This window comes from Ornithodoros turicata, chromosome 1 (assembly GCF_037126465.1).
Source record: "Ornithodoros turicata isolate Travis chromosome 1, ASM3712646v1, whole genome shotgun sequence".
Lineage (NCBI taxonomy): Eukaryota > Metazoa > Arthropoda > Arachnida > Ixodida > Argasidae > Ornithodoros > Ornithodoros turicata.
Window position 1 is genome coordinate 89,351,792 of NC_088201.1, and position 14,962 is coordinate 89,366,753.

At 43.9% G+C, this 14,962-nt stretch overlaps 1 protein-coding gene across 1 annotated transcript in view; it reads left to right on the forward strand.

Moving 5' to 3' along the window:
- The window catches only part of LOC135378368 (protein mini spindles-like), a 93,809-nt gene extending 80,359 nt beyond the window's left edge, over positions 1–13,450 (forward strand). The window contains exons 3-4 of the mRNA XM_064611399.1: positions 12,007–12,171; positions 13,355–13,450. Of these exons, the coding sequence (XP_064467469.1) occupies positions 12,007–12,171; positions 13,355–13,450 (261 nt within the window). The remainder of the gene's footprint in view (positions 1–12,006; positions 12,172–13,354) is intronic.
- Positions 13,451–14,962: the final 1,512 nt, after the last annotated feature.

Here is a 14,962-nt window from a genome sequence, read left to right on the forward strand (position 1 = left end):
TATACATTGAAGAGTTTGACGGATTTTGTACTCGTTACCATAGGTAATGGGAGTACCTGATAAAAAGCTGCTTTGAAAAGGAGGAGCCTCGAAACGATTCAATTATCGCTGCATTCCAATACGTTCTAGACATGGTCGTATTCGTAGATATGGTGCAAATTACGGAATTCAAGATGCGAGAAATTGTATGCCGAATCGACAATAGTTATAAAAATATTTGCACGTCAACATCGGAAGGACCCCTGGGATTGATGGTGGAGTTTTTGAGGTTTGCTTTGGAAAATATATATACTGTGCAATTTAATTCATAAAATAAGCTTTCACAAAATATTAGTGATCCTGTTTGTAAACAAAGATTGATGTAACATACCTCTAAATTTCAATTAGCGATTCTTCTACTATTCTTTCCTTCTGGTGTCGGTGTTGTATAGAGTGTGGTCGTGTAAAATCTTTGATTGCCAGCGCTGATTCCATGCGAAGATCCTTATACATAGTGTGGAATAAACGTCTCCTTAGCAATCTTCAATCTAATCATAAGCTTTTTTCATTGCGATGTGTAGAATACATTGCAATGATGACAAAGAATACATTTATTATTTCAGTTATACACTTGTTTATTTGGATAAATTACAGTCCTATTCCAAACTCTGAAGTTTGCGTTTGTTGTCTTGATTGATGAATTCCGAAGACATCAAGTAGTTTATTCTGATTATTGGGCGCTTGAATCCAGAGTTGATTAACGCAGGTGATATGTTGTCGCCGTGTTTGTATTGCTTCAACAACTTGCACTTTGTTGCGGTGAACTTGCACAGTCTCTTATTGATGTTTCCTTTCTTTGTATGAAGATTCTTGAATGGCGTACAAGAGAGTATTAGATGAAAATCGTCCGGTGGTCCACCGCAATTGATATGTTTGTTGAGTTTCAATAAGTGATGATACATCAGACCTTGCACGACAATATTGAACTCCTGTTCATTCGACATCATTGACTGGTAGAATAAAATTAATGTGTAGAGGCTCTAGGGTGGAATATATCATGTGATAAGATTTTTTATGTACTTTCCATTTCAACCGCTATGTGTAATTTCAATAAATCCGTAATGAATCGTGCGATATAGACTGCTTGTATACGATAATTTGATCTGATTGCTTTCTTGATTAATGCAATGCCCATTGCAATGATTACAATTACGTTTGGTCTAGTGTATTTCAATTCTTCGTTAGCAAACCTCAAAAACTCCACCATCAATCCGAGGGGTCCTTCCGATGTTGACGTGCAAATATTTTTATAACTATTGTCGATTCGGCATACAATTTCTCGCATCTTGAATTCCATAATTTGCACCATATCTACGAATACGACCACGTCTAGAACGTATTGAAATGCAGCGATAATTGAATCGTTTCGAGGCTCCTCCTTTTCGAAGCAGCTTTTTATCAGGTCCTCCCATGACCTATGGTAACGAGTACAAAATCCGTCAAACTCTTCAATGTATAGCAATTGTATGTTCTGTTTTGTAGTGTGCCTCGGCACTTAATTAAATCATATCGGTGCTAATTTTATTTATTAAAAAGTTATTATGTTATCGCGTTTAGAATGTTAATAATATCCACCTGACGTGAGAATTTACAAAATTTCCAGAATTTACAAAGAGTCAATTTACAAAAAAAAATGTAATGAGCGAGAAAAACCTAGAAGAACTCTCAATTCCCGGCTTGAGTTGTTGGAGTTAGTTTATGACTTTGACCACGACCATTCTGGGATCCCCCTTCTCTCTGCGGGGCGTAACCTTGGCGAAAGTGCATGGGAGATAAGCTTCCCTCTCTGTTTTTTTTTTTTTTGTTAGTGAGCTCTGAATGAAAAAGATGTGTTCCTGTGATGTATCGCCCTGCTTGGTCAGAAAGTGTTTCCCTAAATTAATTACTGCTTTGAGTTTGCTTCAGATGATCGCTTGATTGATATTAATAAAAATATTCTACTAGTTGGGAAAGTATCTTTAAGTTGTGTGCGTTGACTTTCACTGTAGCAAACTTTTACATTAATTTGCATTTCAGATGAGTTGTTTGTGGCTTCTGCGTGTAGAAATTACTATTGCAAAGTTGTCATAAAACGTTGTAAATAAATTTGATTCTCGTTTTCGAATGAGTATTGTTTCTATCATTGAATAAATTTGACTTTCTCTTTTTGCTTCAGATATTCACTCGATTAATATTCTTTGTGAGTTGAGAATAATGTATGCATAATAGTTGTGTCAGATCTGAAATACATTAAAATGCAGCGTTTCTCGTATTGGTTGAGTACAGTTTGCGTCGATAATATTTCTCATTTGCTTAGATAATGTTTCTCTAAAACCAGTTTGCACTGACATAAAAGTCTATTCTTAGATTTTTTGCGGGCTATTGTTTGCTGATAGAATTCTTATTGTGTTCTTGAGAATCGAATAATTCCAATGTCTATTTGCGATCAATAAAAAAATTTCGTCTCTGTACATCGGTCCTAAGAATATTTCCTTTTGGAGGAAAGAATGTGAAAAAGAGAGAGGGTTTCCCCACCCCATAGATTGACAACAGATGTGTGGATTCTTCGCTTTGGGCTGTATAGAGGGAGAGAGTGACCTCACCGGACTCAAGTCTGGTTGTGCTGTGCAAAGCTTGTCTGTACTGCGTGTTTGGATACGTATGTCAAGGTAATGTTTATATTGCCTGAGTAGGACGAAAATTGTATATTGTTAGGTCGCAAGGATGATTTTATGATAGTTCAAAAGATAGATTACTTCCATTTCAATTTGTAATGTTTGATAGTTTGTTTCGCTATTATTTTCCTGTGTGTTGTGTGCATGTTGGCAGATGCATCGTTCAAAGTGTTTCCATGCTATTCATCCGTGCATGTTTCTGGTTTTGATAGATTCTTTTTCTATTATTTTCCTGCATGTGTCTGTTGTTTACATCTTGGCAGATGCGCCGTCTAGAGTGTTTCTCTGCTACTCATCCGTGCATGTTTCTCGTTTTGATAGATTGTTTTTCAATTATTTATCCTTTGTGTACCTCTTGTTTACGTGTGGGATTTTGGCTCTCTATTAGCTGATGACCTTGTTTCAATAATACAGTCGACCCGCGTTTATCCGGACGGCTCCGTTTCCTGTGAAAATGTCCGGATAGCGGGGGAACCGGATAAGTGAAACACGAGAATCCAGAGTGATCCTGAAAGGACATCTTTATTGACCATTACACAGAAAACTATCCATTGTCATCTGTCTCATTCTAATACACGCATCCAGTTCTTGCAAACCTTTGCTAATGGCATTAACTTGTGAAATATTGTTCTGTTGCTCGAAAAATACTAGCACTGTTCTCAGTGCCGCCCGCGCATTTCCTACCGTCTCAGCTGGTGCATCCCCGCTTTCATCATCAGATTCTTCTTGAACACTATCGGAAGCGACGACACTGACGATGTCGTCATCTGTGATTGCAGCGCAGGTACAGTATCGCAGGGGTCCTCGTTGCAGATCTTTTGTGCAACGTGCAAAGTCGGAAAGGGAGAAAATTCTTCCTTGCCACACCCTCTTTGTAAGTGAGTAAAAAGAAGCCTACAACCAGGGTTCTCGACCTCGCTTGACTAGGTGTGGGCCAAGTGGTCAATGACCGGACAAAGTCCTGGACAATGACCGGATAACTGAAGCCGATTGTTGGGTATTAGTCACTTCTGTTCCCTAGAATTCCCGTCCGAGTCCGGAAGCTGAAGTCCGGATAAAATACATGGGGAGAAATCTGTCGCCATGCTTTTTTGTCCGGATAGTGCAGGATCCGGATAAATGAAGTCCGGATAAACGTGGGTCGACTGTATTTCCTTCCGTGTGTGCTATTGTTTACGTGTGGATGGTGTGCCGTTCAAAGTGTTTCTCGGCTATTCAGTGCTAGCTCCGTGCATGTTTCTCGTTTTGATAGATTCTTTTTCAATTATTTTCCTGCATGTGTCCCGTCTTCAACAAATCAGGGCAGATATTATTATAGCTGGTTGTTTGCTAGGAGCGTGCTCTGCGGTGAAGTTCATTTTTAATATATTTTCTGTGTTGGATTCATAAAACAAAGTAATGTGTTTCTTAGGATGAAAATTGTATGGGGTTCGACTAGATTAAGTCACGAGGATGATTTTATGATAGTTAAAATGATAGATTATAGATTATTCTCCTCCTCTGTTGTTTTGATTAACCAATGTAGTGTTATAGATTTTATTTCCTCTTGTGTTCGCGTCATTCTTGTCCCATGGTCTTCCAGGTTCTCTGCTGTCCACAATTAACTACATACATCTATCGGCACCTGTAATTAAAGCTCCACTATAGCGGTCACGTATAATAATGTTAGACTTTTTATAATAAAACTTTTAATTTTGATTGTAATCGCATTGATTAAAAATATCTTCTTTGATTAAATGTGTCATAATGGAATATTAGCTGTTGTGCAAGTTACGTACATCTGTCAGAACTTTGTAATTAAAACTCCGCTAGGGTGCTCACGTATAATAATGTTAGACTTTTTATAATAAAACTTTTAATTTTGATTGTAATCGTATTGATTAAAAATATCTTGTTTGATTAAAATGTGGTACTCCTTCTGCTTAATTGAAAACTTGCTTGATTATCACTAATAAAAAATTGTGATACCTCTTCAATGCTATTGCATCAGACTTTTTGGCTAAGTTTTTCTCCTTCACAAGGAGTCATAACAATTCCTGACACTAATGACTTTAATAAATATATTTTCACTTGTACTTTTGTGTATAGCTGTCCTTTGCATGTAAACCGCCCACCACACACCTGTTGTATCATAAAAAATATTGCGATTGAAACCGGCACCGATTGAAAAATGACGAAAGAAGTTGGCCCAGGCTGAAAAATGTGAGAAGGTAAGCGCGCACGCAGCCCTCCCCCCGCCGATAAGCGCGCGGACAACCCTCCGCACACGTGCCGCGCGGGGAAAAATACGAGCAGGGCTCAGGGCAGGACCCAGAGGTCCATGTCGTAGTTTGTCGTAGTTTAACTACTACTAGCGCCGACTTCGTTTCGCAGCGGAACGCGTGCCATTGGGCGCTGATTGGCAGCTGGAAGGAGGTTGGGACGATCCACTATCCCCTTGAAGGGAGGGTCGGTACGCACAGCGGGTGAGTTCGCGTTTCGATATCTCCGTTGTGCGTACCGACCCTCACTTCAACGGGATGGTGGATCACCCAATCGCGTTTCCAGCTGTCTATCAGCGCCTGATGACACGCGCACCACTGGTTAAGGCACGTCTACGCACCACTGTATCTTCATCGGATCTATATGTCAGCGCTACAACTGGGACGATAACCTTCAGCACTAGACAACCCTCAATATAATCGCATACGTACTGTGGCAAGCTACCGTTCACTACGCTCACCCTACACATGCACGTTTTGGGAAATGGCATGCGCGTAGTTGTAGCGGAAATGAACAACGTTAAAGAACAACTTATCATGAGCGGTTACACCTTCCCGGCCTTCCATGTCCCTTAACCGGTCAGCTTAACCGTGCGAAGACGGCGGCTTCCTGATCACAAATAACCTTCACACGCGGACGCGGCTGCACGTATAACACATGTTTCTTCCGTAGGTATCAGATGTTCGATTCGCTAGATATGCGGCACGATAAAATAAGAAACTGACCCGCCTGACCTCATGAAACCACTGGAAGGTGTGGCTTGTCGGTTCGTCGACAGCTAATCTGTTCCGGAATGTTCTTTTCTTTTAGTTTTCATGTTGGCCAAAAGAAAACCTGCCTCCTTCACGAACACACGGAGAGAGTTCAATCTCTTGCTATTTTATCAATGTAAATACCCAATAAGCAATTAACATCACATATACAAAACGGCATTTTCCTTGCTCACTGTCTGGCCTTTGATTGTAATATACTTAAAACAAACGCAGACAATTTGAACAAAAGTACCACGGTTGAGGCTCTTTAGCTGACGACATAGACAGGAAACGTTTTCACATCTGCCGTGAATGAAACAATCATAGTTGTAAATCAACAGCTAATCTTTATCTCCGGGTCCGTGCGATATACATGCATTATCTGACTGCATCGAACCCTTTGGGGCGTTACTTGAACGAAAGAACTGCTGAAAGCAGTGAAAACACAATAAGATTTTGCGCAAGAGGTACTGCTTTATACGGTAGAAGTCACGGTACCTCACAAACTGACCGTGTACCCCATAAATATGCTTCTACCTTATGCAGACAAAGCGAGATCCTTTGTCTAGCCCAGGACTTCTTAAAGCAACTGCTGAAAAGCACTGATGTACCTGATATTTACCAGGTACAGCCCGATATAAGGTACGTTAAAAGGTACTGATTTTAGAGTGTGGACTGCGGTTCAGAGCCCAAGATCGAGAGACGTCGTGCACGTTAAAGAAGGAGGCCAGAAACTCACAAAAGCTAAGAGGTACTTGACTTGTTCAATCCGCGAAGCCTACAGAAAATTTAGGAACAATTATCCAGACATAAGGCTTAGCTTGAGCAAATTTTACTCCATTCGCCCCAAGTGGGTTAGTATTAGCCCATGCAGAGAGGAATGCATATGCACGTACTGTGCAAACTTCGAGCTTACTACGACAGCTGCCATCAGGAATTTCGAAGAGGGTATATCAACGCAAATTATCATCAGCATGTGCATATGTGATGGAAACTCCGAAGAATGTCTTTCTAGGAATTGCGAACAGTGTCCAGCAGGCCCAGAAGCACTTACTGAAGAAAGTCTGGGCATCCAAGATGACCAAGAAATTGATTTCGCAATATGAGAGGACAGAGGCCTGCTGAGGAGGACATTACCTGCGCGCGACCTCACTGAAGTAGTTAGAAAGTGGGTTAGCTCCTATATCAGCCATGACCACATCAGGACGGTCCAGTGAGAAACGATCCGAAAGGAGTTAAGTGTTCTGTAAAGCCAGGACACGCTGTATTTCATTTCGACTTTTCAGAGAATTGGACAGTTATCCTGCCCAAGGAAGTCCAGAGCTACCACTGGCACAAAACTCGTTTCGATATTCACATGTCTGGCTACTACGTCAACTTCAACTCGCTGTTATGCTGTTGTATCCGACGACACCCGGCACGACAGCGCAGCTGCATTGCTTTCTCTTCTCAAGGTAGACGAACATATTGAGGACCACCGACCCCTGGATGGAAGCGCTGTATACATCTCTGATGGGGCCAGTGTGCATTTCAAAAACAGATTTCAGCACTATGAGCTCGGACGCAACACAACTGTAAAGAGGTCGCGTTTCTCAGCTCCAGGTCATGGAAAGAACACCTGTGACGGAGTCGGAAGTGTTGTCAAACATGCTGCAACAATTTTCAACTTACGCTCTCCAGCAACGGAAGTAATAACAAACGCGTGTGAGTTCACTACCGCCGTGTCAAGACATGTCAAAAACGTGACTTTATTGCACCTTCCTTCGGAAGATGTGAAAACCTTCAGGCGACAAAAAGGAGATGAGTGGAAGAATGTACGTCCAGTGCTTGGCCTTCGTTCTTATTAGGTGTGAGAAAAGGAAAGTAAGGCTCCCAACAGTGTAAAGTTGAAGAAGACTCAAGAAGATATCCCACCTTTGTTAACTAGCGTTCTCATCCTGTTTTTTCCAGAGTTATAGAAATAAAAAGTGCATTGCTCTGAGCCATAACCATGTTTTTAACTTGATTTCTCTGAATCGCGTCCGCCCTTGGCGACCGTAACGCCGACCAGCTGCGGGAGAGTACTGCCTATAGGGTCAGCGCGCAGCGCGCGTGCACTGTAACTTTAAAAAATCGTAGCGTCGCCGAAAATCAAATACGAATCTCAATTTTTTTTCTGTGTGTTAGGAAAGGGTTTCTGCGCAACATATAAAAAAATCGCGCAACTTTGTGATGGCCATTTTTTGCTATCGCCGGCCGAAATACAGCTAAATCGCGATACCGCCTGTGGGTTTGTTACAATCTGCTTCTAGCAGATGAACTCTAGGACAATGAAAATGTATCAACGGATAGCGCATGCAATGAAGAAACGAATGGTGTACGTTTTATTATTCTCTGATAAACGGCGTCAGTACAAGAAGGCTCCGAAAAACGGCGTTTTTCGCGTTTTCTTGCGACTTTGCCATTTTTTTTACGAAAAAAAGTTTCAGTTACAAATGAGTAGGAAAAAGGTAGTGTGTCGTCCATGTAGTAGTGAGTAGGTGAAAAAAAATTGTGGCTCTTAGAACCGCATACACTCTAAAAAAAAAGGGAGTCGAAAGAGAGTATTAAGCAATTTTACACCCCGTGCTGCGGATGAACTCTCACCAAACACCCTTGAAACTCCTCGTTTTTGCATTTCCATGTTTTGATGCATTAATAACTCCCTTCAACCTGCGCTTTACTCCGTGGGGAGAGTTAAGCGCGACACATCTGCATATTCCTGGACAGTTTTCCTCCTTGCCATTGCGCAGTCTAGCAACACTGATATCGAGGCCGTTGAGTTTGAGCGTTTGAGCTCAGCGGCGTGCGTCTCTCTCTGCTGGTCGCGCAGAGACTTGTCAACGGTCTGTTGGACCGCTGAACAATATTTTCTCCCAACAATAACGTTTTTCAGCATGTTGAGCTGTAATGAATGCGACGACTGCAAGTCATATAGCTGCGTGTCCTACCACTATGTACTCAAGGTAAGTCTCCGTCCTGTGAAACGTACTTACACGTATACGTTACTTTGAAAGGAGGATCCTCTCTGGGGACACTGCTAACAAAATACGGTAGACGTTGGCCTGTACTTTGTTCACAAATATATGGTTGATAGTTTCTTTCTCTTCATAAGCTTGGAAGTACATTTTTGTTGTGTTCTAAAGGAACTCCGCTAAAGGAATTTTGACAACTATCAGGCCATCTGAATGACGATAGTTGAAATGTGATTTTAGCTAGGACACTGCGTTCATGCTAACCAATGTTAACTATATTGCAGAATAGTCTGGCTTTAATGGCACGCACTGCAGATGACGAAGGTGATAATTTCCCCTGAAAGGCCAGCATAGCTTGGCATGACATGCAAGTGACAAACTGTGAAGGTGGTGTGAAGGAGGTCCCCTGCGCTGGTAAGTTTCAATGCGGGTAGGTACTACTGCTGTTCTGTATTAATATTTCATTCATATGTATCCCGTCGATGATAAGTGGTGTCAGTGTTGAGTTCTAATGCTGTTGTTACTACGTTTCAGATTGACCACTGGTGTGCACAGCACAGTGGAAGAGACGATGAAAAAGCGCTGCTCCACCTCCACATAGGAAGAAAGTACTATGCAAATTGCAAGGAAGAGAAGGGCAACAGTTGAACAAAAGGGTAGGTCCAATGCAGTGAATTAAATCCCCATTATTTCCTTCTTCTATTACATCACATCACAGTGCTGGACAATAGTTTACGGAACACGCTCCGGAGCGTGACACGCCAACAGCGAATGGCACCTATAGACTTGCAAACAGATGACTGGGTTACCTAGGCATATGTCTGTAAGTTCATGCAGCCCCGTTAGCTGCTAGCGTGTCTCTCTGAGGAAGGCGCCGGAGCGTGTTCCATAAACTTTTGTGTAGCACTGTACTAGCATCAATCAATTTTTCCACCCCGTATGATTCAAACCATTCATTTTCCTAGCACTATGTTTGTTTGGCATACGAAATGGTTAATTAGCAAAAATATTTGACATACGATAGCATCACATATCGCCACTGCGTGGACTCTCATTGCCTATTTATGTTGCAGATTATTACACAGCACAAATAATTTATGTCTTTGCTCATCTCGTGAGGGGGTTCAATCTGACCTGTTCACTTGTGTAAGTGATTACTTTACTTCATGTGCTTTATAATAGATATACAGCAAAGTGCGTACACATACCTATTTTAGGAAAGCTGCAACAGATGAACAAGCTAGAGATTCACTCGCACACCAATATGCACATCTCAAACACTGTGATCTCTGCCAGTTTGGGACGGCACACACATTCATACATTCTTATGGTTTTTACAGTGCATCCTACTATCTGTCCCATCCTTATATTTAAGGAAGTAAGATGTTTGCAAATAAGAAAGTTCTGAATTTTGGTGTGTATGTGCTCTGTTTGATTTGATTCTTCTCTAACTTTTAGTAACGAAAAAATTACTCTGCTCCTTAGGTTAATAGGTCTACATTGCATACTTGACTGATACTACTTGAGAAGGCCATATAGAAAGGAATGTAACATAATATATCGCTATCATTTCTCTCCCCTTAGCGGTGTCGCTTAAGACAAAAATGATCCATATCTCACAAAAATGCTCACAGAAGACCCACTCACGTTCCAGTCCTGCTGTATCACGGTGAAGGGACGCGCCTGTCCAGTAAATGACCGCATTCAAACATCACGAAGACTTCAACCTGAAGTATGTTGCATTGGTTAGGGAACGCTTTAGGTGCTGTTAAACACTTTAGATCCTAACTTGCTGTTTCTAGACATATGATTATGTTCCATGTACATAGCGTGTAATGTGCATTGTAATGTTCAACTTCTGCCCTGTATCAGAGGCACAATAAATGTATCTTTTTTTAAACAAACTGTTTTACAACACTTCCTTGTATGTTGTTCAAGATGAAAAGTTGACTAGAGTAATGCACACCCCAGGATAGGGGCATAATTTTTACGCCTTATGTAGTGTAACCATAACTCCCCAACGGAGTTACGTTAACCTCATGAGTGGAGTTGCTTTTACACTCGATATGCTAGAGTAAATAAGGAGCTGTTTGGGAGTAACTTTTACTCCGTACTATAGGGGTAAATTTTACTACATAGTTCTCAGAGTTGCAGATACTCCTCAAAAAGACTATAATTTCGCACATGGGAGTTAGGGTGTTTTACCCCCGCAAAGGAGTCAGTATGACACCTTTTTTTTTTTAGAGTGTAGTTCTCAATTGAGAAGCCCTCAAAGTAGCCCGAAACGACTGGGTCACATTTCGACCAGTTTCTTTCTCCCCCCTCTCCATCGAAAATGGCTGAAGGTTGGGGCTTAAATATCGGCGCAATTTTCTTCATTTCGCGACCACTGGAGAAATTGAGATGGTCAGGTTCCTTGCTTGGTCGAAATTCGCTGGAATTAGCCAACAGTGTGTCACTCTCTTGCAGTGATTGAAAACATGTTTGTAGTTGACTGATGGCAAAGTTTGATTGGAGCTGATTGGCATGGCCCATTCTCTGGGCTGGGCCCCGGCAGCGGTCTCTGGCCCCCGCTGGTTACGCCACTGACTCGAGCACTTTTTCAGACACATCATTAGTTTATTGAAATATGGTTGTAGGGGTCGTAGACTGTAGCATCTGAGGTATTCACCTCCAGAGCTCATCCAAGGGCCAGAGACGAAGGACAGACTGTGGGGTTCGGTGGTACGTTACCTCCCTGGGAGTGAAGCTCATTAAAGGGAGCTGGCTGTGGCGGGCTTGTCGAAATCATGCCGTTCAAGTTCTGGTTGATTGTTTCCTTCGTGGTAGTCGGTGCATTTTGTTGGGTAATTTCAAGCTGCATATCAGATATCAGTGTCTCGTAGTCAGAGCGCTTTAGCGTCGATGCTTCAATGAACTGTGGTGTTGGCAGGTTGGGAAGGTCTAGAATCCTTACATACAGCTGCGAAGTGTTCCTTGATGTTGTGACAGCACGGTTAGGATTCGATGTGAAGCCATAATTGATTGAGGGGTAGCGCTTTACACTACAAGTTAGTCGGGTGATGTGCTTCGGGTAGTCATCGCATGTCACTCCCTCTGTCTCAGTTTTGTCGTTGTCTATGATTGCTGTGATTACAACCTGGAGCTCATCACCCGAGTAACTTGGAGTGCCAAGCGCACCGGCACTAATAATGTGGGGAAAAGAGCAGGAACTAAGCGTTAGACGAGCGAGTTGTCTTTCCTTTTCTTACACAAATATTGAATATAATGACACAATTTTCTAGAAGGATTTTATTACTGACACAGCTAACCCTAGAGGCGATGCTGGAACACGTCACGACTGCCATGGGCAAGAAGAACCCGCAAATGAGGGGTGAGGCAGTGGCATTTGCGGTGAGAGTGTTGGCGCGGACCACTCCGGCCGTCCTCAACAAGAAACGTCTTAAGTCGCTCATAACTCCGTTGCACAAAGTAAGCATTATACAAGGCGTTTTTTAATCCTTTATAGCATTTTTATGAAAAAGCTATGATAGCAGCATTGATGCGGTTTTTGCTGGTAGGTTCTCCACCCAGGCGGACATCCTCTCGAAGCGAGCATTAACTACAATATAACTAATTACACAAAATTCATTAACGCTTTTTAATTCGGGAATTTTGGGCAAAAGTAAGATAGTAGAATGAGAGGCAGCCCTTTTTGGAAGCCATTCTATCTCTTAAAAGAGAGCGCGTGCCATGAAATATCCATAGCCGAATTTCGGTATGCAAATGAACATAAACAAGACAAATGCATGTCCTCAGGAGCGCATGACCTTCACCGACAGAGGCTTATCTGGGCCGGAAAGTGGTTGATCCTGCCAGCAGATCAACACCTATCCCAATCATCATCTCTGCCATTCCAAAGCAGATAACCGTGGAAGGAGCGCTCTGCTCCCTGCGTTCCTAGTTCACGCGGTGTACGACTCACTTGCATACCAAACTTCGTTGATGTACGAGCACTAGGGAACAAGGACAGACAGAAGGAGAGAACAGGACAAGGTGGTAGTCGCCTGTCCTGTTCTCTCCTGTCAATCCTTGCTACCTAGTGCTAGTACATCATGCAAGAACGAGATTTCAATGCATGTGCGCATTTCAGGATTTCTCAAAAACGGAATCGTTTGCAACGAAGATTGTCTCTGATTCTGCTATATTGTTTTGCCAAATATTGTCACGTATGAAAACAGACGAGCGAGACGGCCAATAATCGTCGAACGCTTTATTCTAGCTGCTTAGCTTGCTAGCACTAGAGTGGTAGCTCTTAGACAGAACTAAGGTAAAAGAATGCTCCGACTGGGAGCTCACAAGCTTTTATACACAGTGTCGCTTGCCATGTAGCGCGACGTGTCGCGGGCCCCAGCCCGTCGTTCGACGCCTCGTTGCCTGTTGTTGTTGTTGCGTGTGGTCGCCCCAAAGACGATACGTGGCATTGCCCCTTCCGTAGACGTGGCATCGTCCCGATGCCGGAACTTGTATCGAGGGCGCTAGAGCAGTTTCGGCGGGCGTTCCGGGCTCTCGAAGTACTCGAGGTAAAGAAGTAGCCAATTTTCTTCTGGTTCCGGGGATCGTCCAAGCTACCTGGAGTAGTACGGCTTGAGGCGAACGACGTGAACTATTTCAGGGGTCGGGGTTCGCCGAGAAGCTGTGCTGTCTTCAGGTACTACTTCGTAGTCCAGTAGTATGGGCCGACATAGCGTTTGAGAAGTTTCTCGCTTAACCCTCGTCATCGGATCGGAATCCACACCCATACCAGGTCCCCTGGGCTAAACTGTGTTTCGTCGACGTAGATTGTACCTTCTCGTATTCTCGCGTTGTTACTGTCCGATCCGTAGCCTGGCGAGCTGACGAGCTTCCTCGGCTCGTTGGGTGAAGTCCAGGGCATCGCTTTCTTCTTCACTGGGCTCGTGAGGCAGCATCGCGTCGAGCATCGTTGCTGCATCACGTCCGTGCACAAGGTGAAACGGCGTGAACCCGGTTGTTTCTTGGACTGCCGTGTTGTAAGCGAACGTGACGTACGGCAGTATTTCGTCCCACGTCTTGTTCTCTACGTCGACGTACATCGAAATCATGTTGGCAAGAGTTTTGTTTAGCCGCTCGGTGAGGCCGTTTGTTTGTGGATGATATGCCGTCGTTCTGCGATAGACGGTATGGCTGAGGCGGAGAATTTCTTAGGTGAGTCTGCTCGTGAATGCTGTTCCTCTGTCGGTGATTATGGTCGTGGGAGCTCCGTGCCGGAGTACAATGCATTGAACGAAGAACTTCGCCACTTCAGCGAGAGTCCCTTGAGGGAGGGCTTTTGTCTCGGCGTAGCGTGTTAGGTAGTCCGTCGCCACGATTATCCAACGATTTCCGGAAGACGATCGCGGGAAGGGTTCGAGTAGGTCCATCCCCATCTGCTCAAACGGTGCCGACGGCGGCGGAATCGGCTGAAGGTATCCAGACGGACGCACTGGTGGCGTTTTTCGGCGTTGACATTCCCTACACGTTCTCACATACTGGTGGACAGCTTTGGCTAGCTTTGGCCAGTAGTATTTATCTCTTATGCGGGCCAGTGTTCTGCTGTACCCCAGGTGACCCGAAGATGGCTCGTCATGACAGGATGCGAAGATTTCCGGGAACATCCCTGAAGGTACAACTAGAAGCCATGTAGCGCCTTGTGGCTCGTGATTCTGCTTGTAGAGGACACCGTTGCGTGTGGAGAAGCTGGGGAGCGATCGTCTGAAGACGGCAGGGACGTTGCCAGCCCGAGTTTTCAAGTAGTCGATGAGAGGCCTCAGTTCTGGGTCGCTGTGCTGTTCTGAAGCCATAGTGGTCGCATTGACGAGGCCCAGGAAACTGTCGCCGATCTCGTCGCCGCTGTCTGTTCTCTGGAGTGGTGCCCTCGACAAGCAGTCTGCGTCGTTGTGCTTTCTTCCCGACTTGTCGGTGATGGTGACGTCGTACTCCTGTAGCCGAAGACTACACCGTGCTCATCGACCCGACGGATCTCTCAGGCCGGCGAGCCAGCATAGAGCATGATGGTCTGTCACTACTTTGAACAGGCGTCCATATAAGTAGGGACGCAGCTTCGTGATGGCCCGTATAAGTGCAAGCCACTCCTTCTCTGTTGTCGAGTAGTTTTTCTCGGCCCTGGATACCGTTCTGCTGGCGTAAGCGATGACACGTTCGAGGCCGTCTTGTAGTTGAACCAGCACTGCCCCGAGACCTTCATTGCTTGCGTCGGTGTGTA